Here is a 27,777-nt window from a genome sequence, read left to right as displayed (position 1 = left end):
AGACGCTTACGCAGGAAAGGTAAGTTATGTTGCTAACGAATATTTTATCAACAGTAATAAATTGAGAGGGGCCGAAATTTAAAACCAACTACGTGTTAACTAGATTAGTCAATGGTTTATTTTATAATTGTTTGAAGGGTCGTTTTGTTACAGAATATTTAAATCTTTCAAAAACAAAACAAAATATTTCCATTGATACCATTGAAACATTTGATTTTGGGATCTAAGGACTTCATTCGGATCATCATGGAATTAGTACTATACAAACAACGGAACTAATTACAGGACAATTTATTTCCATCCTTAAAGTATTTGGTATTTACAATGGCAAAGGTTATTAGCTAAAAAAAACCTAAATGACAGCCTATCACAATTTCTCTTTGTGCTTTGTTTCTCCACAACACGGTCGGTGGGGCGAAGAATGGGGGTAAGAAAGGGTTTGGGTCTCTCAATTTCACACTCGTTCTGGCGCGGTTCCACCAAATTATACACTGGGCACAAGCACAAGCTCCTTAAATGATTCGATTCTACTGGACGGCGTACATATCATTTGCATGATAAGCATGCCCCCCATAATTGGCAACGTTAAACAGTCTTTGATAGCTGCCATCCATCTGGGCAGAAGTGACCGGCAGCACGGGCATCATCATATCACTGGAAGTAAAACAAAAAAAAAATACCAAAACAAAATTATTAACAAAACGCTTTGCAGTAGTTTATGTAATATATACGCAGAATGAAAAAAAAGTGCGCCTGCGCACCCGGCTGGAAGGAGTTTTCACGCGAAGGATCACCAAGAACGAACAGCCCGAGGAGGCAACGCGTAATAAATGCTTATTAGTCATAACAGAACGTGCTCACAGCATCATTTAGCAATCTGATTTTATAGCTTTAGAACGTCGCGTAGTGAGCCTTTCGCGAATCATGCTTTTTTATGTAGCACAGAGCCGTGCGCACGGGGGTTTCTTTTTGGGGTTTAATTCTCCCCAGAAGGGAGGAAAAGGAATCAACGCTTTTGATGAGAGAATTGTTGCCTAATTTATGACAGTGCCAATAAGCAGAAATCAACACACATTTTAAACACACATGTTTTGGCACACATTATGCCAGATATGTTGACCTATTACTTAGAAAATTTTTCGCATTTCTCATAATAATATTTTCTGATGGAATTCATAACTTTATCGAAATACCATCAAAAAAGGCTGAGGAATGTTCCGAAATAACATTTTTCACCTTTCGCAGACATTCTAAGAAGTCGATATGCAACGTATTGAAATCTGATAGTGGACTTCGCTCACACGCCAACCTTTGACTCCTTATTATCCTCTAAAACACATGCCATTTAGGATTTATGACATATTTGAGGGACATAATAATGTTACATAAATATTCACAGTTTCTATGGGCGCATGTTTCGTAACGAGAAAAAATGACACGCTCGGGTTGTAGCCGGGTAGAGGCGAGCCTTATTAGAAACACGTGTTGCGCACCCAGCAGCATACGGAAAATACTTACGGCCTCGCTTGTGGTGTCCTGTCCCGTTGTCTACGATTCTTAAACCAATTGGACACTTGTGTCAGCGTGAGTCCGGTTTTCTTGGCAAGTGTTTTTTTCTCATCTGGCGTCGGGTACCGGTTTCGGGTGTAGCAATCCTTCAGGGCATTACGACTTTTTTCCTTGAAGCAGTAAACCGTCTCCTCGCCGTCCCAGATCGTTTTCGGCAAGGGATACTTTTTGCGCAATCTGTACTTGTCAACCGCGCCCAGTGGCCTGCCGCGGACCTTCTCCGCCTCCCGATAGTGTGCCGTGAACCAGAGATTCTGTAGATCTGAGTGGTGCTTGGGTGAATAGAACTTCGACTCGAGCAGGGCGTAAAGCTCGTGGAACGAGCCACAGTGGTACGCAACCAGACATCTCGCCCTCAGTAAGCTTTCGTTGTTGGCAATCATCTCGTTCTGGGGAATGTTCTGCAGGAAGGATGCTAACTTTTCGATGTCCCCCTGCTGCTGCAGCGCTTCACACATGCACTGTATCTGATCGGGGCTGAAGCTCAAGAACTTTCGTTCCACCTCGTTGTTGTTTGAATAGCACTGAACGTTCTGCAGAAATGTTCCTCCGTTTTCGTTGTTCCTCGAGCTGGACAGCAGTTCATTTGAGGGTTTACCTGCAGCAACCAAAAAATGCAATTACAAATCGGAACGATTAGATTTCAATTATGGATCTTACTTGCGTAATATGCGACATCTGGTTGCGACTGAACTTTGATTGGATATACGTTCTCGTTATACTTTCGCTCGTACTCCTTGTCGGTGAATTCTTGTAGTTTATCTGAGAAAAATAACGTTTTAATGGCATTGCCAGTGTCCCGATAGCCTGCAAAAAAAATAAAAGAGATATGTTCGTTAGTCATCGATCTGTTGGGATATAATTATTGCACGACATAAAAGATGTTAAACAATTTACTTTTAGTGTAAATAAATAACCTAATAGGTCGAACCTTGAACAGTTTTAGTCTCCAAACATGAGAACTAGCTCAATTTGAGAGAGAATTTGAGAGAGAAGATACAATATAGTTTTTTTTTTCACAGATTTAATACCTGTGTACCACCAATTTTATCAGTCCTGATAGGTACCAAGAACTATGTTTAGGTTGTTCAAAAGATAAATTTTAGGTAACTAACATTGTCGGAACTTCATTTTTATGTTTGTTAGACAGACTTTGCAGCTAACTAAACAGTAAATTTAAAGATTTTTTTGTGAAAACCACAGTAGAAAGAGTATAAAATATTCATTCAAATTTTGGCCATTGTTTTAAACTGATTAACACCAAAATAAATTGTATCATAATTGCGTACAGTTGATTTATTCATTGCCATTCGTAAATAGATGGTTTTCTACGCTGAGACAGCTTGATTAACTATACTTGTGTGATCTATTTTTCATCTAATTAATTCAACACTGTTTTTAAACATAAGTATGGAACCCGGACGCCATCTATCTCACTCTGCCTGAACCCCTATAGTCAAAGTTTGAATTTCGAAAATAAAAATCCTAGAATCTGCCAACCTATTTAAAATTTTTGAAAACCAGCATCATCAGTAACAGCTAGTTGTCGTGCTTTCGATTTGTTAAAAAAAACGCCTCAGTTGAATTTGCTGTGCAAAATTTATGAAAGCAATCATCACAAGCGATTGCAGTTTGCCGGATTCCCTAAATCAATGTAATATTTACCGTACTTCACATGCCCAAATTATTGAAATTGTTTGTTTACTACCGCAGTCGAATCCAAAATGAGAATTCGTTGCATTTCTGTGTTGCAAAATGACAATACTTCCCATTTAATGAGCGAATCATGGAATGTTCATGTTCGATTGCAACAAGTTTTGACTACTCAGTTAGCTATCATGCTTCAGAGCAAATCAGTGTAATGAGGTCATTTCTGAGAGTTGCGCGGGGTTCATCCCAATAACCTTGCACTTTTGCTCAGGGCGGACACGTCGAATCTTATTGTTTCCTCGGGTTGCTTAGTAAGAACCAAAGAGAGTGAAATATTTGTGCCCAAACAGTGCTGCTGAATCAATGATTTAATATTTTAGAGATCTAAAAATGATCACTTTGTATATTTAAACGTGATTATTGTATGTAATAATAAAAAACAAATATATAGTTTAAAGGCTGTTTGAATCCAAATTTAAGCAGCACCTCTAATTATTGGCTAGAGTTCGGAACGTTGTTTGCAAAAAAGTGAATCAATATCACGAGTGCCTTGATCGTATTTTGCGTACTGTAACCTGGGATTTCCCAATGAATCAAGCTTTTGAAAGTGAATTGAATTGCGTTTTTCTTAAATGTTTCTGATGACGTTTATTTGGAAATCAAAGGCTGCTAATTCTGGTTTTCCCTGCTTCTCGTGTAGATTTTGCGTGGAAAACTAGGAACTGAACGAGAGAAAAAAGCTCATCATTTTATAATCGTTGAAGAATAGTTTGTATTAGATAGAGAAATAGTTATTGAAACATTTTCGACAATAAAAATTATTCAATCAATTTAACATCACAGGCCCTTTTACGATTAAGTATACTTTTGTGAACAATGCTCCTTTTTAATATCATTTCAGGTTTCCGTTCGTAAAAACCATTGGTTCTGATTAGAGATAGTACTGTACGATCTACACGTGAACGAAAATTATTACTGGTAATTTAACGGACAACTAAAAACGACTGTGCGCCTTCTGCATTTGAACTTTGGAACTAGGAAAATGATGATGGATTGAATTTTTAAACAAGGCTGATATACACAGGAGACTGTGTTTCTTGCGATATTTGCATAAAAGGATTTCTCGACGTCCTTGGCAATGCAACTACCTCGGGCGGGGCCTACTACTTTGAACACTTTACTTTTATCATGATTTTTAGCAAAAATACATTGTAAACTTGTACATTATTTTTTGCATGTTGATAAAACAATGTATTTGGCACCATTTCGTAAAAGCTGTTTTCGAGAATCACTCGTTCGTGCTTGTCAAAATACGATGAAGCATCATTAGCCGTGCGGAAATAAATTATAGTTGCTGAAACATTTGTTCCAAATCCGTTGTTTCGGGTGACTAATCCTTGTTCATATTTGGCCATCAGTTTTGTTACACTTCACAGTAAAAAAAAATTACATTACTTTAAATGCACATAAATGGAGCATTGGAAACCATGTAATATTCCGTGTGGCATTATATTCACATGCAATGTAAATGAATATATCGTGAATTCGCATGCATATTTATACTCGAAGCTTTGAGTTTATATCAATCAACGTACAAATTTACATGGCTTAAAACGATTCTGTATTGTGCATTATTAACGGTGTGAAATTGTATATGTTTTTTCACTTTATGTGCTAGAAACCGTTATGTGCTTTCATTTGTATTAGTTGTAAATTTAATTTTTTGGTACTGTGTTGAGTTAAAGATTGTTATTTTGGCAAAAATTTTGTAGGCGGTCAATTTTTGCTGTCAGCCATTTTGTAAGGTTATATTTATGGTTTTTCTCTAGATTCTTGAACGGTAGGGGTTCCTGGGGTAAGACGCACCAGTTAACGAAAGCAGAGTATATTTTTGTTAAAACTGAGAGATAAAACGTATGTGATATACTGATCAATTTATTTATCAGAGTTTTATCAGGCTCCCCATCACGGAAATATCTCAACAAAACTAAAACCGGAGACATGTCCGTCGCGGACGCAGCAAGACAGCTCAAATGCAGTCGGCAGACTAGCTACAACAAGCTCTCCGAATCCCATCAAAGAAAAACAAATAATTGGCCCAAAATAAGTCCTCAAACTATAACTTTTGAAAAAAATATAATTTAATTTAAAAAAAAATATTTTCGTATAGAATCCTATCAGTTTCTTAAATTGTTGTAGCCCTCAATCGGAACCAACAAACAACTTTTTAATAGCTATATAAACTTTTTCTTATTTCTCAGCGAATTCAACTGGAACAATTCATAACTGTTGCATACATATCCGCGTTGAATATAAGTAAAAGTCATTGAGTTCTGTTTATCATAATAGGGGGTACAATGACATAAAGCAGAAAAACTTGGAAAAACTGTCAAAACCGCACGACGGTTACTACTTAGAAATTTTATGCAGCATCAAGTAAACTGATTTCTGTCAAGAAAGTACGTATGAAATACGAAAGGTATGAGATCCGGTAATGTTTTCAAATTCGAGGTTATGTTCCTACAGGAGCTGGTAGGAAGGTGTTGGAAGTGCATTTTTTAGTTTAAACCTACGGTCTAGTGAAAAGAATCTAAATATTAAAATTATTCCGCAATGTAAACTCGTGATAACTCACTGCAAATAGAATTTTGATCAGGTAAAATGCAGCCTGTAAATCATCATTTTTACTTCTGCGCCAGTAGTCAATCGAACAGCCATTTTAATCGCCTATCAGTTTGTCACGCCGCACATCCAAAGCAGCAAAAACGAGATCGAAATCATTTTGACCTAAAACCCATCAATTATTCACCATTGAATGGAAGTTGCAAATTTGTGATTAATCCACTAAACAGTGAGAACCGAATTTTTCTTGTTTCATTTTTGCATATAAAAATTTACTTTGTTCGGCAAAGTTGTAGTACATTCTGTAAACAACAACTTTGTCAAAGACACCATACTTCTATCTGCCTAATCCAATAAACGTTTGTGGGGTTTCAATCAATTTTTTCAATTTAACCTCAAGTAGTGATTTTCCACACAATTTTTCAATGTTCTACAAATTTTGCTATAATGAAGCAAACAATTCCGTCAATGAAAGTATATTTTTATGTTTTATATTTCTTTAGTTGTTGACGATATTTTTGACGTAGAATATGTCTTCCGGCAACATATACAGGGACCCAACTTCAATACAGAGAACCAATTTCAAAACCGAAAACAACGAGAGCGTCACGTTAATTGTCCAATTTCAAACGTTTCAAACTCAGTCAGTTTCCAACCGATTTCTGTCATTTTTGCAGCAATCGATTGGAGAATCATTTAAGCAGCCGTCCATATGAAGAAAATTGTAATCTGATTGTTCGAATTATTGTACTATTGAAATATATTGAACATTGTCGAAACGCAAATGTCGACTTTTGATTGGTCGCTCGCTGCCTTTCCCTAAAAAGGACGACAGAATGGAGTACCTAGTTAGCCGGGAATGCATTCTTTGGGCTATATAAGAGACTGTTTCTCCTCAAGTAAATCAGTTTACTAGCAGCAGGCAGCAGCAGCGGACATCAACACCGATGGCAGTAGGCGAAGACAGCGTGGATCAATTCATATATCGTTGGGTGCACATAACGTGTGTGAATATCTATAGCGTGCGTGGCTTGTTATATAGCGTGTGGCTAGCGTGCGTGGATTGATGTATAGCGTGTGTGGCATGCTATATAGCTTGCGTGGCTTGCTATATAGCGTGTGTTGCTTGATATATAGCGTGTGTTGCTTGCTATATAGCGTGTGTGGCTAGTAGTATAACGATTAAAATTTTCGTTTATAATCGCAAATGGCTTAGACAAACACAACTAACCTTTTTTGACTTCAGCCAAGCCTCAAAGTTTATCTGAAGAATTTTGGAGCTAGTGAGCTTGAATCAAATTATTTTTCGCTCAACTATTTGCAGCAATCAGTTTTTAACTTTTTAGCTTACTATTTGCAGCAATCAGTTTTTAAATTATCTACGCTAAAATTGTTATTTGAACTGTTATACTATTGATAAGGAATGCACTATTTGCCCTCGTCTATAGCCTCTTCGTAGCCACTGCCTAAATTAAGATATCTGAGTGTAACTTGATACAAAAGACAGCCTCAAAACAATTCAATTTCATTCTTGTTTTGAATACGGCAGCAAGTGAAACCGCAAAGCTGCACATAACTTCTGCTGTTGTTCATTGTCGTTACCGAGCAGAGCAGAGAGTCCATTAAATTAATTAACCCCAATTGAGTGTATCCCCAAACCTATTCCAAGAAATGCATTGACATAAGACAGGCTGTCGTATTCTACGTTAACTCTGCGGTAGTGCCTTAAAAACAACCTCTTCAACTTTTTTGAAACAATGCACTAATTTACTAACAGATATCTTTATAAGCTGCAAATAGCTGCAGACAAGTAGAACATCATTCAATCCAGTTATGAGCATTTGTCTCTTTTGTCGCTGTCTCTTGTGTAAATATCTGTAAGTTAATAAGTGCAACAATAACTAAACAAATATTAGAGATAAAAATAAACTTTCTTAGGTGAACTTATGTGTTTTATTACAGAAAACAACATTGTAGAACATTGAAAAACTTTAGAAAATCACTATAAAAGGTTATAATTAAAAAAATGATTTTAATGAGCATTCTCAAGATAACACCATAATAGTTTATTAAAATTGGTAAATAGAACTGCGGTGTCTTGGACAAAGTTGTTTTTCATAAAATGTGCAACAACTTTACCAAGCAAACTTTCATAAAATGAAAACTAATAAAAAAAACTTTACTGAAGACACTATGGCTACAAAATCAATATATTTTGAGTAAAATGTAATTAGTGTAAATTAGTGCATTATTTAGGTAAAAATGTCAATAGCCAAAAAATATGTGAGATGGAAATAAACTATCTTCGAAGAAATTGTTAGTTTCATTATAGCAAACAACATTGTAGAACATTGAAATTGTAGAAAATCACTGTAAGAAGTTAAATTGAAAACAATTGATTTTAGGGGTGATCTTTAGAAAACTCCACAAAAGTCCATTCTAATAGGTATATAGAAAGATGATGTCTCCAACAATGTTGTTTCTTTTAAATATTGCTACAACTTTGCCGAACAAAGGGGATTTTTATGTTTGAAAATAAGATAAATAAAATTAGTTTCTCACTGTTAAGTGGTTAAATCACAAAATTGCAACTTCTCTAACATGGAGAATAAGTAATGGAACAACTTTGCTGAAGACACTGCGGCTCTAAAATAAATATTTTTGGGTCAAAATAATTTCGATCACGTTTTGCTGCTTTGGAAACAGTATGCGCCGTGAGCGGCGAGTCATGAATAAACGGTTTCTACATGTTAGGTAAAAGTCTGTCATAAGGCAGTAGTTTTTAAATCAATACTTCATTGGAAAACTGGAAGACATTAAAAAATCAGAAGAATTGTGTAACGTAGAACTACATAAGGCTGTTTGTTACATTACTTTTTCCAAGTTACATATGATATGTTTTTTTTTCAAATGTAATGCGAATGTAATGAAAATTAACCCTCTAGTGCCCAAATTAATTTTTAAACGGACTTCGATAAAATCATTATAAACCATTATAAACACTTTTTAAGTATTTATCAAAGCTTTTCGGACATATACGAATATAATACGAATACGAGCACGTACGCTAAGGTAAATTAAAATAACTTAATTATAATTATCTAAATCAACTTAACTCTAAGGTGTAATACGTAAAGCAAATATTATAAGTTATTCACCGAAAAAATCACTTACGGAAAAAGACTAGACGTCAATTTCGCCTAATAATCGTTAACCTCAATTAGTATTGAATTTGTAACCAAGAGATATTATAAAACTTACAGGAAAATAATAATCTCCCTTATGAGTAAATCCCAACTCACAGTCGTTTTATTTGAGATTATTCCGGAATTTGTCCCAACTGTTGGCCATTTCCAACAGTTTTTTTTTTCATGTCGGATGGAAGCAGGTAGAATGGGGGTCCAGCACTGTCAACCACGCAACAGTTGATTACGCTTTTGTGTATTGCATATTACACTCAAGCGCCTGAGGGACAAAATTCTGTTCGTGTGACATAGCCCTTTCCGACCGAGCCCACACAATTGTGTAGGTAAAAAATGACGGATAACAAAACCTAAATCGAAACAATTCCTATATAAAAACATTTGCTTGCTCTGGTTTTTTTATTTCTCGCAGCAGCTGCGATGTTGACACTAACGTTTTGAACAATGAAACAATGAATAGGACGTTCAGAAAGCGAGAGAGAAGGTTTTGTTTATGTCACTTTCTACCTACGCAAAACTATGGGCCCGGTCGGAAAGGGATAAAAATAGATAGCAAAGCTGTCCACGTGATATGTGGATGGCCCCTTACCAAAAGTAGATTGAATTGAACTGCGGATGCTGCCCTATTGATAAATATAGACCTCGAAATGTAGTCCCCCAAAATATTGAATACTCCTTTGATGTTTGTTTGAACAGTGAAAGAAATATTTATTTTTGATCTAAAATTCACTGAATTAAAAGGCAGGGGCGAAGTGGAATCGAACCGAAAACTTCAAAGTACGATGCAAGTTCGGGCCGGACTGTAACGGAGCTATCTGGACCAGGTAATGCTTTCAGGATCCGAAAAAGTCCTGTATGAAATCAAACTCGACGTGATTTAAAGATGCCGTCGAAGTTAATGGTTCTAAAATGACGAGTCAAACGACGGGGCAACATAATCTAAGATCACCATGTCCTAGAACAGAATTTTTTCATTTTTCGTAAGAACGTATTCTACGCTTGCATGTAGGGTTTTTTGACCATTTCCGTTGACAAAAAATAGCGACCATTCGTTTTTTTATTCGAAAGAATGACTGAAATAAAAGGATAAATAAAAAACTAATGAAGTTGTTGACAAAGTTCTACATACGCGTTTTTGGTATTCAATAACCTTAAAAAAATTTGGTTGCAAAATAATAAAAATTTGGAGCAGTGGTTCCCAACCGGTGGTCCGGGCCGGCAAGGGGGCCGCGAGACCCATCTAGGTGGGGAGGGAGGGGGGTGTGGGGCGAAGTTCTTGGTAGATTTGACATGTATTTAAAAATTTTTCTAGATATCTCTGTGAAAGCAGATTTTTAACGCTTCTGCAAATTAGGACCATGATGTGAAACAACTGAGACTCGCAGGACTATATGAGACTGAGAAACGCAGGCTCGTATTGTGAAATTTGTATCTGAAATTCTTTTGTGGGGCCGCGAAACTCTCTGTGCTTCGCAGGGGGCCGCGGAGCTTTTTGTGCTTAGCGAAAGTGGCGTGGAGCCAAAAAGGTTAGGAACGACTGATTTAGAGTGTTAAAAAAATCGTGGAATCCGCATAAAAAATATTATTTGTAAAAAGTTGTTAATCATGTCTGCCAAACACTTTCGGGTTTAAAACGAAAAACCATTGAATATGTTTTCCAAAATATATGTTCGTCAAAGCAGCGCAGTGTGCTAGAAAAATATTTCTATTTTTCCAATGAAAAGCTAATAATAATCTCTTGGAACGTTTAAAATTTTAAAAAATAACGTCAAAACTTCATTAAATATAGATATGTAGAGTGTCTTGCCATTTCTTTAATATAAAGTTTTCTCTAACCGCCAGCTTCGTCTTCGCCTTAAACCGCTCTGTCGAAAAGTGTCATAATTTAATTACAGTATATTATTGCTAAAACAACACCAGACGTAAAGGAACATTTTTGAACAGTGCTTCATAACTTTTCTTCGATTGGGGTTCAGATTACGCTATGGAAGAATGCGAATAATTAGTACTGGAATGCTGCTGAGGAAATATCCCTCCCTCTAAAATGGCATTATGAACAGAAAAAACTATCGGTGCAGCTGGCGACGGAGAAACCAGTTGTCAACAGCGGACCCGGTGGTGATGTTAGAGGCAGGGGTGTGTTCAGACGTCCTTCTATTAGATGGCCGACGAAGCAAACTTTCAAATGTTTTACCTTAGTAAACAGAGCAATGGTGGAGGGATAGAAAACACATATTTTCCATATTTTCAACTATACTGCTACGAACAATAAATATTTTTCTAACTGCATAGACAAATCTTCTTTAACTTCTTTTTCACATAATATTGATAGCCTTTTTGCCTTTCTCCTAGAAAGGTATAGCAATCACTGGAAAAACCAAAGGTATAGAAGTGGTCCCAATGGCCGAATGTCATATACCACTCGACCCCTTTCGACGAACTGAGCATTTTCTGTATGTATGTATGTGTGTATGTGTGTATGTGTGTGTGTATGTGCAACTTTTTTTTCTCACTCACTTTTCTCAGAGATGGCTGGACCGATTTTCATAAAATTAATCGCAAATGAAAGGTTTAGTTACGCCATAGGTTGCTATTGAATTTCATTGTAATCGGATTTTTAGTTTAGAGGTTATGTATCAAAATGTAAAAATCACAAAACATCAATATCTCAGAAACCACATAACCGATTTCAATAAAACTGGTTTCAAATGATCGGGCTGTCTCCAAAACCCTTAACTTTTAAATTTTGTAATGATTTAACATGTGGTTCAAAAGTTATGTGAAGAAAAGTTATCCTGAGGTTGTTTAAACTCACTCATTTTTCTCAGAGATGGCTGAACCGATTTCCACAAAATTAGTGTTAAATTAAAGGTCTAGTTGCCCCATCGGTTGCTATTGAATTTCATTGTAATCGGATTGTAACTTTGTCCGTTGTTTATAAAAATGTGAAATCGCATAATGAAACCAAACATATTGACTTTCTCCTAACGATCACTGGCTAATTAAAAGGTAGAAAAGTGACCCAAATGGCCGAATAGCATATACTACTCGACTCAGTTCGACGAATCAAGCATTTTCTGCATGTATGCATGTATAGGTGTACATGTGTGTGTGGGTTTGGGTGTGTACGTGTGTTTGTGCACCTTTTTTTTCCCACTCACTTGTCTCAGAGATGGTCTGACCCAGAGTTGCCAATGTTCCAGTTTAAACTGGATTCTTCCAGTTTTTTCCAAGTGATCCAGTCAAACAGTTGAATCCCAAAATCTTCCAGTTTTTTCTTATATTTGCCAGTTTCATTCAGATTTTTTATTCACTTAAGCTCTAGTTCGTTTTAGAAAAAAAATTCAGAAACGTAAATTTTTTATATTCTTAACGGCATTCTCAGTATTTTTCTTCTCGCACGAAACACGGCCAAATTAAGGACTGCATGGCGGGGTTGAGATAAAAACAAACTAATAGTTTTACCAGATCATGAAAAAAAAATCTTCAATTTATTTTCTGTTGTGTAGCAGTTTAAAAATTGTTAGAAGAATTGGATAGCAAGCGAGAGCGAACTCAACAATAATTAAAATTGTTGCAACAATTCTTTTATTAAAAGTGACAGTAATTAAAAAAAGTTTTTTTTTCTTTATTTGAGATAGATTGATTGCGTAATTTTAAATTTTGCTGCTGTTAACGCATTTTTTTCAGTTCATAATTTTTATAAAATGTAAGCTCGAAAATAAAAACAGACTCTGGATTTAATCACAGAAAAGCTCTTTGGAATCCAGTTTTCTCCAGTTTTTTCTTCAGCATTCTTCCAGTTTAATCAAAAATTTTATTGGCAACTCTGGTCTGACCGATTCTTTCTATCTTGGTGTCAAATGAAGGGTCTATTTGCCGCTTAGGTTTCTGTTGAATTTCATTGTAATCAAACTTTTAGTTTTGGCGCTGCGTCGAAATGTGAAAATCGCTCTTATATCTCAGAAGCTATGAAAATAATTGAATTCGAATTAATGGGTTTTTAAACCCTTAAACAATGAATTTCATAATGTTTGAACATGTGGTTTGAAAGTTATAGAAAGAATCGTAACCCGCAGACTGTTTAAAACTACAGCTACGATCAAAATATGTGGCCTCGACATCATTTAAATTTGATATTGTACCAAAAAGGGCCGAATGTCGTTTATCACTCGACTCAGTTCGTCGAGCTGAGCTTTTTCTGTATATGTGTGTGTATGTGTGTGTGTGTGTGTATGTGTGTGTAACGTCCTCCCAATCTCACTGGATTTTCTCAGAGATGGCTGGGCCGATTTCAATGAAATTAATTGCAAATTAAAGGTCTGTTTGCCCCACAAGACCCTATTGAATTTTATTGTAATCGGATTTTTAGTTTAGAGGTTATGTATCAAAATGTAAAAATCACGAAACAACAATATCTCAGAAACTACGCAACCGATTTGAACAAAATTAATTTCAAATGAACGGGCTACCTAAAAAAACCTTAACTTTTGAATTTTATGAATATTGAACTTGTGGTTCAGAAGCTATGGAAAGAAACGTGGTCTGGAGACTATTTAATCTCACTCATGTTTCCCAGAGATGGCTGGACCGATTTTCACAAAATTAGTGTCATATGGAAGGACTTGTTGCCCCATAAGACCCTATTGATTTTTTGCAAACGGATTATTACTTTGGCTGTTATGTTTGAAAATGTGAAATCCAGCCATGAAAAGAAACATATTCCGAAGACTACTTGGACTCACTCACTTTTCTCAGAGATGGTTGAACCGATTTCCACAAAATTAGTGTCAAATGAAAGGTTAAGCTGCCTCATAACACCCTATTGAATTTTGCTGTAATCGAACTGTAACTTCGTCTGTAATGTATCGAAATGTGAAAATCACGAAACTTCATTATCTCAGAAACTACACAACCGATTTGAACAATATTGATATCAGATGAACGGGCTAGTTAAGGGTTAACTGACGAGTTATGATTGAACACGTGGTTTCAAAGTTTGACTGCCCTATACGTTCTCTATTCATTTGATTGTAATCAAACTTAGGCAACCGTTATGTATTAAATTGTTAGAACAACGAAAGTCTATTATCTCAAGTATTACACGACTTGTTTGAACATAACTAGTGTCATACAAACGAGTCATCTCTCAAACTTACAAATAACAAACTTCATAACAATTTGATATGCTGTTCAAAAGTTTGAAGTGAATATACCTCTATTGGATTTAAGCATTCATGTAAATCTATTTTTACAAATAATAAGTTTGAATGAGAAAGGCTGAGTCTGACCGCTAGGTGGATAAATTTAGGTTTTGTAAACAAATTGCAAATTGCAAGAGCCGGCAAAAAGAATTCAGTACTCGTTAAAAAATTAAAACAAATCGGTATGTTTTTTTTTTAAATAGGTGCTGTCTATTTATAGCATCCTTCTTCATAATGTGCAGTTTTCTACATAGACTGACAATATGAAAATTAACAACACTTTAATGAAAAACTTTTGGCAAACAGTGTATGTGAGTTCTCCTCATGCAACCATTATATTTCAATGTGGTTTTGGTTTTGTACGTGATTCCTTGTAACCGACAAAGGGTTAACAGTTCAAATTGGTTTCCGAAACCCACATTCCTAGACTAGTGAGTCCACAAAGACCTTAACAACATGCGACGAGTTTTTCTACATGTTGTTCACACCTCCGCACAAGATTTTTTTTAAGGACAATGACATTACTTTAATATGAATATCATTCAATGGGATTCGAAAATAGTTTCTTCAAAGAACGCCATTGGTTGCTCTTACGATACTCAGAAATATTGAACAACCATTTCATTTGTTGCAATTTTGGGCAAACTGATTCAAAATGCACATTTTATAATACCTTGACTTACAATTACAATATCAAAAATTAACAGTGCAGGAAAAATGCTAAAAAAGTCAAAAAATCTAATATCAGGATTAAAGTCTCTTATAGTTAAATTTCCAATATAGAATTGTTTTTCTTTATTAATACCTGGAAAAAGCCGTAAGGTGCCGCCACACGGACACTAATACACCACTGCAATAGTTTCTAAGTCATAGTTGATCGTACAAAGCTTTTTTTTTATCACGGAATAGTAGGCTATGAACTATTCGGTCCTGACGGATTAGTTTAGAGTCTCTATGTTATTGCTTTTGACAGTACCAGAGTTGCCAATAAAATTTTTGATTAAACTGGAAGAATGCTGAAGAAAAAACTGGAGAAAACTGGATTCCAAAGAGCTTTTCTGTGATTAAATCCAGAGTCTGTTTTGTTTTGTTCGAGCTTACATTTTATGAAAATTATAAACTGAAAAAAATGCGTTAACAGCAGCAAAATTTAAAATTACGCAATCAGTCTATCTCAAATAAAGAAAAAAAAAACATTTTTCAATTACTGTCACTTTTAATAAAAGAATTGTTGAAACAATTTTAATTATTGTTGAGTTCGCTCTCGCTTGCTATCCAATTCTTCTAACAATTTTTAAACTGCTGCACAACAGAAAATAAATTGAAGATTTTTTTTCATGATCTGGTAAAACTATTAGTTTGTTTTTATCTCAACCCCGCCATGCAGTCCTTAATTTGGCCGTGTTTCGTGCGAGAAGAAAAATACTGAAAATGCCGTTAAGTATATAAAAAATTTACGTTTCTGATTTTTTTTTCTAAAACGAACTGGAGCTTAAGTGAATAAAAAATCTGGATGAAACTGGCAAATATAAGAAAAAACTGGAAGATTTTGGGATTCAACTGTTTGACTGGATCACTGGAAAAAACTGGAAGAATCCAGTTTAAACTGGAACATTGGCAACTCTGGACAGTACAATCCCGCGCTATACCGTTATTATGCATACTTTTGAGCAATAGGTATCATGGGAAACTATGCCATAGTTTTCGTGCTTCGTGTGGCAGCACCTTTAGTATCATTTTCATAGAGAATGATCTAAAACATGAAAATTAAATGTTTGGATTCTCGATTTGAAAAAAATAAAAGTAACTGTAACTGTCGAGTGGAATCTTACTAGCTGTAACCAGAATGATAAGAAACACGTTAAAAAATCATAACTCATAAACCAAATAACATCAAATCATGGTGAATTCGAATGAAAACATTCTTTGAATAAACCTTGAATAAAAATTTTCAAAACCAAACTTTTTTTTCCAAAATTAAGCATTTGGAAATGCTCAGTATGAACTATTCAGTATGAACTATTGTTTGTTATTATCCAATTATCAGTAACTACTAAATCAATTCAATTCAGAAACGATCCTCTTTTTGTTATTTCAGAATGTATTCATATATTTTCACTGTTATCGGCACAAATTTGCCGTGAAATGTTTATCATTCTAACGCAAAAAATTAAGCATGAAGGCCCAAGCACAATGGATACGTTTGCGTTGCGTTGACGTTAATTTGACAGAAAATGTATGGGATAACTGTCAAATTGCCGCAAACGCAGCCGCAACGTATCAATTGTGTTTAAACCTTGAGGCTTATTTTGAACTGGCTATTGTTGAGCGTTTTAAACGCATATTATATAGGATAACCGCTCCTATATTTATCTCATCACTCTTATTCGTCCAATTTACCGTCAAATTTTACTATTTTTTTCAAAGTAGAAGTAGTTTCAATTTTTCCTCCCGGAAGTTTTACCTTGGAAAAAATAGTCAAATCTGACGATAAATTGGACTAATAAGAACGATGAAATGAATATAGGTGTTAAAATGAGTATGGAAGCATTTGCAGTGCTCAATCGTAGTAAATATCTTAGAGGACTTGCTATACTAGAACTTGTCTTCGGAAAAGTTATAGAGAAGTAATGTACAAAATTCTACAAAATAGAAATAAAAAAGGTCAATTGATAAATTAAAATGAGTTCAAATTGCATTTAGTAACAAGATCTGGAGCAAGCTTCAATCACCGGCGGGTGCGAAAATATTTTTGCAAAAGAAAAATCGTCACTACCAATTTAATTTTATATTTTCAACTGAGTGATAGTTTAATGTGGTCAGATTATTTCTTTTAAGTTCAACCAGCTTGGCAATTACATTACAGTGCTCCTGTCCAGGGTAACGAAAAAGCTTAATAAATTAAATTTACTGACATTTCGTAAAATACGTAATTAATTATGCTTATATTTTGAAATAGACATCGGGTAGCCAAAGAAAAATGCGCGAAATGCTTTCAATACATATATCAAAATTAGGTAAAATTTGTTGATCTCATCAAATCTGTTATTTTTTAACAATCAAAAACATCACAGGGTAATGAAAAATTCAAAGGAAGAAAAAATCCAACGGCGCCGTATTTTTCGTTCGAAATACACGACACTAATCAAATTTATGCAAAATAACACTGAAAACATCAAAAGGCGAATCAATCGGGTAACGATTTTATTTTATTTTCAAACACTAATTAGCGTCTCAAAACGCAAACCTATTTCAAAAGATCAAAAACCAGATCAATCATCACTCAACTGTCACCGAATCAACTATCATACACAAAACTAGACAGGCTTGTTCAATTACCATTCGGCGCCACATACAAGTTAGAACCGAAATGGTTCAACGAGGAGTTCACACCATCCGATCCGCCGGAGTTGGAATCCAAATCAGCTAACGGCGATAATCCTGTACTATCCATTCGGTCCGGCGTAAATCGTGTATCCAGCGGTTTCTTTTTTTTTTTTTGTTTTCCTGCTTCACTTAATCCAAACCCAAATCACTACACAGCAAGAATAAGAACCCCCGTAGTGGTTATCACTGAAATATCACTCAAGGTTGCCCGGAAGCCGAACCGATCCGTACATCTGCCCTACTCGAATATTAAAGTAAAACTAAACTGCTTCAAACGATATCTTCATTCATGAATTTTCACTTTTCCCGCTCCGTGTCTGCATAAAGCTTCCTGTGCCATGCCACCTCCTTTTGGTTGGCTCCAATCGAATGGCACGGTCGCCAATACATACGTTTTAGGGTACTGTATGTGTGTGTGTGCAAATGCAAAAATAAAGGGTCTCAATCGAAGAGTAGAGCGGAGAGAGAGCAGAAACAGTATAATGAAATTGTAGAATACAGGATAAACAGAAGCGTGCAAGATAAACAAGCAAAGCTGTAAAACAGGAGTTGTGGTCCGGGCCGTAATGCTGCGCATTGCACATATTTATGCTGTTGTCAAGGGTAACGAGGCGCGCAATCTACGAGACAGAGAGACGATATGCTCCTCCTACTGTTTGTTTAGTCCTCGCGCTAGCGAAAATATGCTTACAAGCATGTTTGAGATTCATGAAACGGTAGATTTATGTGAACAAAGCCGTGCTAAAATTTACACATAAAACTGAAAACAAATCTTTCGAATGTGTCATTCGCTGCTTGAACGGAAACATGAGTAAAACGACACTCATAATTCTGGATATCAATTTCATCGTGTTGATATTTATTTGCTGAACGCTACAATAAGAAGGATGCCGAGTGCGATCGATAAAAATGAATGACAATCATTTGTTTATCGTAATTACTGACTTAATGCGATATTTGCATGCCACTGATTGTTGTATTTTTTGCATCGAATCAGAACTACACATGCAATCGGCATTATTTATAAACAAAGCTCAGATTCTAAGAATAATCTAAGGCAGCGCTTGATCCACTTCTGTTGCTTGTTGCAATATTTCAATAGACGAAAAACGGTACAGTACGGTACGAAAGACAACAAATTCTCTACAGCCAGTGCACAACATGCGTGCTATCTTTGTTCGTTTCTCCTCACGTGCTACCATTGGCTGTTTCCCGCTGCACAGCAGAGGCGTGGCTTCGTATCCTCGCTCGCTCATATCCTTAGCTGCGATGTTCGGAAACATGCGTAGAGCAACAACAATAATTCAATAACAACAGTTATGCTAATCCCCACAAACAAATCGAGAAGTGTCATAAGTAGGTTCGTTTTAGGAAAATTCATTTAAACTCATTTAGTGTTACCTGAGCTAGATTTTATCCTCAAGCTGACATTGGCTGGCACTATGTCTGCTGGGTGTTGTAACCCGATCCGCATACACTTACCGTTATTCGTACAAGTTCTCCATAGGAAAGGAAACTCGCTTATACCAGCGAAAACCCCTTCGGAAGCCAACAATAGTAGAGGAATAATACTGATTGTGACACGATACCCGTGAAAATAAATGCCGCGTCCTACATAACTTCCCAGTCACTGGCTGACGTCGCAATAATATTCTTTTTATTTCATTGTGCTGCGGGAGCACAACCGTTTCATGGTCAAATAAATGCAAAGTTGGAGTTCAATTTTATTCCTTTCGAACGGAACATAGATTTGGGCTAGCTGCTACTGCGCAGCGGAAATTTATCGTTATATAAACAAAACTAATTCCGTCGTAAGAAGCATAATGGAATGAAATAATATAATCAATTTGCACGCTACAATAATGTTACGGAATTATGTAAAAAAAATAGCTAGATTATTGCTGGGGAATCAGCAATAATTGAAAAAAAAGGAATTTTGTTTAATACGGTCTATATCCGCAATAATCTGGACACCCACAGCTTGTAATAGAACAGTCACAAAGCTTTGAAGTTCTGAAGTAACTATTTTTTATTTATTCACTGGTCTTCGACAGTATCGTTACTTTCAAAATATTCTAGATTTAAAAGTAGGTAGTTCTAGTTATATCGACGTCATAGTAATCTGACAAAACATTAAATACACGACAGCACATATCGCCTGGATTGTTCCGGCCAAATTAGGTTTGGTGCATTGAAAGAACTAAACGTCGATTAAAGATCGTTTATAATCGATTTTGTTCTAGGAGCTTTGAGTTATCAACATTGTTTCCCAGAAGATCGAAGATAAACAAGCGTTGTAGTAGACTCCTTTTGTTAGTAAGAGATGGCATCTATATAAGAATGCAGCAATGTTTATAGGAAGGCAGACCAATTGGATCGTCCCATGGCAGTATTCGCGAAGGGTAGGCCGAACGAAATTACGCTGGATTCGTTTAATTTGGTTAATTTGAACAGCGCAGTGAGGTGATCATACGATTACTCCGTGCTAATAAACATCAGTAAACTGCTACGTGTTCCTTTTGATGAAGCCGAGTACAGATTAAGGTTTACCAGTAGTGCTGCAATGGCTGAGCAAAACACAGTTTGCTGTCCAGCAGGACGCTCAAATCTTTTACGGAATTCCTTCAAGTAATGCTGACTGTTTCCATCCTGTAGTTGAGGCGATTTGCTTGTTTCTGCAGAAAAAGATGATATTAAGCTTTATGATTTGAAATTACCACTAGAATTATTTTAGATTCTTAGACAATTTTCTCAAGTCTAGTCTAGTCTAGTCTAGTCTACACTCCAGTACTTGAACGGATCCTGGAAAATGATGTCCACCATATGATTTCCATACATTTTTCTTGTCGACGGCCAGGCCTACTGTGTAGCGCAATATAATACAATATAATCTAAAGCAGGTTTTAGACGAAGCGAATATTTGCTATTTTTGGTACGATTTTTATTTGCACAAAATAAAATCCGTACTAAAAATAGCAAATATTTGCTTCGTGTAATACCTGCTTAAGAACGGGGACAATCCGTACCAACCGATCCTTATGTAAGAAGTAATATACACTAAGGTCGCTTTTTACGCGGTTTTTCACGCGGATTTCGGAATTTACGCGGTATTTTTTAAATCTGCCCGGCTCTTACCTAAACCCGGCTATGGTCGATTGGCCATCACAATGCAAGTTGAGCCTGGCTCGTGTGTGTTGCCGCAGGTCTGCTAGATGGTGTAACCATCTCCGTACGTATGAACCGATACTCCCTTCCAGCAAAGCTCCTGCAGCGTTACAATGTCGAACTTGCAGACCCTCAAAAAGTCGGAAGAGCAATTCCACAAAAAAAAAAACGGGCAACCAATTTGATCGACATTGCATTGTTTAGATAATCTTTTATAGTTTTTATAAGAAAATAGATTTTTAAAACATAAGCTTTTTTAGATAATTATTTTTATTTTTTATTTTAACTTTTTTTTTTCAAAAAAAAAATATTTTTTTGAGCGTGTATATTTTTTTGGAAAGACAAAATTATTATAACTTTGCTCAAGACGTCACACCAATCAAACAAACCGTTTTGGCCCTAAAAATTTTTGTTATCATCAATACCTTTCTAAAATAACATTTTTCAATAGCTTCTTGAAAATAAGTCGTGTCCCGAAAAAATAAACCAATAGCACAAAATGACACCTTTTGCCTATATAAACGTCTATGCAAAGTTTCAGCCAAATCAAAAATGACAATATAAAAATTAAACTGGGACTACGCGGAAAGAAAGTCCAAAAAGTTAAGCTTGTAGTGTGTAGAAGCCACAAGGAAGCCACCACGTGGTTGACTACGAATTTTCATTGGCATAAGACTCGGAAATAGGTTATGCGACAGTCATGAATAACTGTCTTATGTTTTTATAACCATAACAAACATAAGGATATGTTTTCAAATGTTACGCATTACCTATTACCGAGTGGTATGTCGCTGAAAACTCTAAGTCGACCACGTGGTGACTCGAAGTCGGCAATTTGTGGCTTCAACACACTTTCACCTTAAGAGACTCGCAGTTCCATGATCTGAGTTTTCAGTCATTAGGGGACGAACCATTAATGATGTCGCGCAAAATTTGGTAAAAGTTAAGTCCCCCCTCCTCCTTGTCACAAACTGTCATAACTTTCTTGAACCCTCCCTTAATTACGTCACGTTTTTATATCCCTCCTCCCCCTCCTTTGGTAATAATTGATTGAAAATCGAGAAATTCGTTAGGAATGCATTTTATCTTATTAAGAACGATTTTACTAAAAGAAAAACTGAAACTAAAAGGAAAAGAAGATTATAGAAGATAACTAGAAATTTGATTTTGATTTTTGGAAGACCATCAATATTTAGTTCTTCTTCTTCAATCAATTCGCAATCCAAATCTTCTCCACATGTTACAATAGCCAAGCAATTTACGTCTTGTCATTTTTGACGCAAAATAATGAAATTGCGCTGTCATTCAAAAACGAACATGCACGGTAAAACAGAATTAACGAACATTATGCTTTTTTAACGAGAAAAAAATTATCAAGCAAATCTTAAGCAAAAAAAGGGATCGTAGAACTATGAATGAATGATGCAGATATCATAAATAGTTCTGAGTTGAACTCTGTGGTTAGGTATGCGACTTATTTATTTATTTATTTATTTATTTTTTGAGTTGAAATGTGATGTCACACTCAAGCTAAAGACCCCCTCCCCCCCTCCCATGTGTGACAAAATGTCATAATAATTGACGTTTGTCTCGAATTCGGCCGGTACAAGACGTGAAGGCGCGCAACGAGCAAGTTAATTGGTCCAAGTGAAGCAAGATCTCGAAAATGTAGGACGTTCAGAAACTGGAAACAAGCTGCCATGGACCAAATGCGTTGGCGTAGCATTGTGACGCAGGTGAAATCCTGAGGGATGTTTCACCTGGAAAGTAAATAAGTAGGAGATATTATACCGATCAAACAAACCACATTGGCTCTGAAGATATTCATTTTTTACATAGCACTTCTACGCAGCTTCCCGAAAAAGAGTCGTGATTGAAAAGAAATGTAAAAACAAATTGGCATCTATTGCCCATGACACCATCTGTGAAAAGTTTCAGTCAAATAAAAAATGTCAATAAAAAAATGTTAAAACTGGTACAGTTTTTGTGGAATTACTCATACGATTCCATCATTTAGTCTACTATTATGGTTATGGTCACGTGGAAAACTTAGGGAAGGGGTAGGGACTAGATTACCCTTGCCCGTTTTTGGATGTTTTTTTTTGTTTCAACCTTTTTTGGATCACATTTCATGTTAAGCTATTTCCGGATTATTTCCTCTCCGACATTTGCTTGATTTTAGAGATGATTTTCAGCAAATACTTTTGTATGCTTTATTTATATTTTTTGTAGCTTTTGGCCTCTTCCTGACCTAAGGTAAATTTTAGCCTAATGTTTTCCTGTCTTTCTGAGAACCGACAATTTTAAATTTTAATGCATCATGCAGAGCTGTTTAAAACGTTCAATTTGAGGTGCAGAAACAATTATGTTAACCACGTTTTTTTGTGAGAAAGCATCAAAAAACGTTTAAAACTGTACTACTTTTGAAAATTTTTGTTTCAAAATGTTATTTTTTACATTTATTTAGACTCAAATTACTCTAAGTGGTATACATTGTGAGTTAGAGCCGTTTTAGGGAAGAGTATTCAAGAAACTTAAAAGTTGAATAACTGTGGATAGATTAACGTTAGGGCATATGCGTAGAAGTTTTTTTTTCGTCAAATGTGTGTGTGTGTGTGTGGAACCTCTCTAGAACCCACTGTCTGGCAGTGATATAGTGAAAAAAAGACAGTTGCAATTATATTTCAATTCTGCAACTATCTTAGTTTCGGGTTCTAGAAGGTGTTAGCTCTACCGACCTTCCAAAGACCCTTTACAGAATGACTGAGTACTTGCAGTACATTCCGGAGTAATTTTCCAATCGGTAAGCCCCGCCTCAAAATAATATTAGAATCTTACAGATTTTTTTAATATTTTCAGACTTTCAATTCGTTTGATACATTTATATCAAAAAAATTGACCCGTATTTAATAGCATGTTATATTTAGTGCCAATTAGTAAAATGAATAAATTTTACCATTTATACGTACCAAAATATAACCTATGTATGTACCAAAATATTACCTAAAAGCTGATGACAAATTGCTAAACTTGTAATAAATAATGTGTCAATCGGTCGCCTACGCAATTGCTACAATAAGAACTTAAAATAATAATGATAAATTAAGAAATATAAACAAAAAAAGACATTTATTTGCAATGCATTTGCTTCATTTATGGTGGAAACCGCAGCACTGTGTCCACTCGGACCTGCACACAAGCTTGCATGCAAGCCTTAATGTGGAAAGCAAGCGACGCTCGTTCCAATTGTCACTTTCTATGCATAAACAATTTTGAAAGTAACAAAAATATCACTTTTAAACTACCTCCCGCATGTTCACTATACTTATCTTCAGCCGCATCGTTTTAATGTTCACTTCCTCTATCACACGGGATTCGGTAGTCCCAATTGCACCACTAAAATTAGTTTTTTTCTACGACCCGATACAGGATCGACTCTACACTTCTCAAAGCAGTGTTCATCAATCCATTCATTCGTAATACCCTTTAAACACACTGGACTCTGAACGAAGGCTTCTCGACTATGACTACAACACGAATTACACTTTCCACGTATTATGAATCACGACAAAACGCGACAACTTCGGACGCAATAAACGAAGACAAAACCCGCTGCAAACGACCGTGGCGCCAATCCCATATGCTAATTCAGCTATTTCATCGAATAATCTTCACGGCACGGCATCAAGTAAAAGTTTCGCAGCACACACAACATCACAAACATTCCTGAAAAAACTCACTTCGCGATATTAAACAAATTTTCTTTCGAAAAATCGCACGAACGAAAATTTTGACGTCCGAATCCGGCCATGGCCTGCTTCTCCCCAGTTTTTTTTTCGTCAAATGTGGCAGTAGTCTGCTCCTCGTGCGAGTCGACGAGTACACCTGGTGCAGAGAAATGCCAAGTCTGGGAACAATTATGTTAACCACGTTTTTTTGTGAGAAAGCATCAAAAAACGTTTAAAACTGTACTACTTTTGAAAATTTTTGTTTCAAAATGTTATTTTTTACATTTATTTAGACTCAAATTACTCTAAGTGGTATACATTGTGAGTTAGAGCCGTTTTAGGGAAGAGTATTCAAGAAACTTAAAAGTTGAATAACTGTGGATAGATTAACGTTGGGGCATATGCGTAGAAGAGTTTTTTTTTCGTCAAATGTGGCCCTTTATTAGCCCTTGAAATACTTCCGACTTTTTCGACTTTTTTAGTTCAACCTAGAAGATTCTTTTTTTTTTTTTTTTTCAAAAAACCTTTCCAAGCTGAATTCAGGATTATATAAAGATATTTTTTCTCGGCCTTTTTATTCTTTTGAGTCGAATTCGTTTTTTTTAATTTATCGTTTTCAAACTTTTAATGATGAGTATTAAGCATCTTCAGCCAAGTTGTTAGTTGTTGTTTTAGCTTTCTAAGTTGAGTGTTGAACAGGCGTGTATTAGGAATCAATCAAAGAAATAGTTATCGGTTTCCGTTATACTCTACTAAATTTTTTGGAAATAAATATTGAAATTCAGTCCGCAAATATATATTTCGACTGTGACGTACAGTCTTCCTCAGTGCTTATGTGGACTTAAAGAACTGAGGAAGACTGTACGTCACAGTCGAAATATATATTTGCGGACTGAATTTCAATATTTATTTCCAAAAAATTTAGTAGAGTATAACGGAAACCGATAACTATTTCTTTGATTGATCTCAATCACTCTGCTAAGACGCTCGTTATAGATTTTCTAGATTTGTGTATTAGGAAGTTGATGAAAGTATGAGTTGGACATTCGACTTTGGTTGCTAAGTTTGTTTATTCATTATTATCATTTCAGATTTTGGTTGCTGTCTAAATTTTTGGTCGTTTCCACCTGCATTTAAAATCTGTTTTTTGACGTAGAATACGTCTTACGGCAACAATTACAGGGACCCAATTTCAATACAGGGATCCAATTTCAAAACCGAAAACATCGAGAGCGTCACAAAAATTGTCCAATTTCAAACGTTTTAAACCCAGTCAGTTTCCAACCGATTTCTGTCATTTTTGCAGCAATCGATTGGAAAATCATTTAAGCACCCGTTCAAATGCAGAAAATTGTAATCTAATTGTTCAAACTATTGTAATATTGAAAATTGTTGAACAATGTCGAGACGCAAATGTCGGTTTTTGATTGGTCGCTTGCTGCCTTTCCCTTTTCAGTTGACTAGCAGCAGGCAGCAGCATCGGACATCAACACCGATGGCAGTAGGCGAAGGCAGTGTGGATCAGCAGCGAGTAACAGCGGCGGTGGTAGTGGTTAGCTGCAGTCCTACCTCTTTCAGTTCGGCTCCCCTTCGATCTGAATTGGACCCCACCAGCGGTAATCCGATTCAGATATCGTTGGGCAAATACAACCCGAAACTGAAAGAGACTCGCACCGCCAAGTGGTTTGAGAAGCCACCATCATCCAGCGTATGTATATACAGGGTGTATGCACATAACGTGTGTGAATATTTGAAGCGTGTGTCCCTAATATATAAGGTGTGTGGCTAGCGTGTGTGGCTTGCTTTAAAGCGTGTGTGTATGTTTATGGCGTGTATGCATGCCTGTAGCGCGTGTGTGCATGTTTAGAGCGCGTGCGGCAGAGCCACCACCACCGCCACCACCATCGCCACCGCCACCACCACCGCTGACGCCGCCACCACCGCCACCACCACCACCGCTACCGCCGCCACCGCCGCCACCACCGCCACCACCGCCACCGCCGCCACCACCACCACCACCAGCTATATAAGAGACTGTTTCTCCTCAAGCAAAACAGTTTACTAGCAGCAGGCAACAACAGTGAACATCAACACCGATGGCAGTAGGCGATGGGATCAGAAGCGGGCAACAGCGGCGGTGGTAGTGGTAAGCTGCAGCTCTTACCTCTTTCAGTTCGGCTCCCTTTCGATCTGAGTTGGACCCCACCAGCGGTAATCCGATTCAGATATCGTTGGGCAAATACAACCCGAAACTGAAAGTGCGGCGCCGCCACCACCACCGCCATCGCCACCACCGCCACTATCGCCACCATCACCACCACCACCTATATAAGAGACTGTTTCTCCTCAAGCAAAACATAGGGACGAATGACCCTTCAAAAGAAATCAATCAATCAAGCAAAACAGTTTACTAGCAGCAGGCAACAACAGCGAACATCAACACCGATGGCAGTAGGCGATGGGATCAGAAGGGGGCAACAGCGGCGGTGGTAGTGGTAAGCTGCAGTTCTTACCTCTTTCAGTTCGGCTCCCCTTCGAACTGAGTTGGACCCCACCAGCGGTAATCCGATTCAGATATCGTTGGGCAAATACAACCCGAAACTGAAAGAGACTCGCACCGCCAGGTGGTTTGAGAAGCCACCATCATCCAGCGTATGTATATACAGGGTGTATGCACATAACGTGTGTGAATATTTGAAGCGTGTGTCCCTAATATATAAGGTGTGTGGCTAGCGTGTGTGTATGTTTATGGCATGTATGCATGCCTGTAGCGCGTGTGTGCATGTTTAAAGCGCGTGTGGCTTGCTATATAGCGTACGTGGCTAGCAGTATAGCGGTTGAAATTTTCATATATACACTACCCGTCTTAAGTTTGGAATCGCTTTACTGAGTATTGCAGCACCCAGTTTGAATATTGCAACACCCCGAAAAGTTTAGTATCACTCAAAATGGGCAAATTTCTGTAACTGTAACTGTAATATGCTTGACCAGAACTGGTGGCACAAGCCGAACACCGTAACTTTGTGGGTAGTAATGATCACGCGATAAGTTGAAGTCTAAATATGAAAAACTCATGCACCCTAGCGCCGCAAAGCGGGGTAATTCAGTATTAAATTGTCTACCATGTAGAAGCCTTTAGCCTTCTGAACAAGTTTGCTGAACACCGCAACTTTCTGGCAGGTCGGAATCGTGAGATTAGTTAAGTTCAAAGTACGACTCATTGTGTGCCCACTAGCACCACATAGCGGT

The 27,777-nt window shown here is 36.7% G+C and overlaps 1 protein-coding gene across 1 annotated transcript; it reads right to left on the bottom strand.

Moving 5' to 3' along the window:
• Positions 1-305: 305 nt before the first annotated feature.
• LOC129723023 (homeobox protein six1b) lies at positions 306-17,916 on the bottom strand. Its single transcript, XM_055676954.1, has 4 exons — positions 17,588-17,916; positions 2,230-2,376; positions 1,519-2,167; positions 306-654 (listed from the first exon to the last, which is right to left on the bottom strand). The coding sequence occupies exons 1-4, from the start codon at positions 17,700-17,702 to the stop codon at positions 528-530; spliced, it is 1,038 nt and encodes a 345-aa protein (XP_055532929.1). The 5' UTR covers positions 17,703-17,916; the 3' UTR covers positions 306-527.
• Between the last annotated feature and the right edge of the window lie 9,861 nt (positions 17,917-27,777).

The sequence above is a fragment of the Wyeomyia smithii genome, chromosome 2 (assembly GCF_029784165.1).
Source record: "Wyeomyia smithii strain HCP4-BCI-WySm-NY-G18 chromosome 2, ASM2978416v1, whole genome shotgun sequence".
Lineage (NCBI taxonomy): Eukaryota > Metazoa > Arthropoda > Insecta > Diptera > Culicidae > Wyeomyia > Wyeomyia smithii.
Note: the sequence above shows the minus strand (reverse complement) of the source record. Positions and strands in the feature narration are given on the sequence as shown.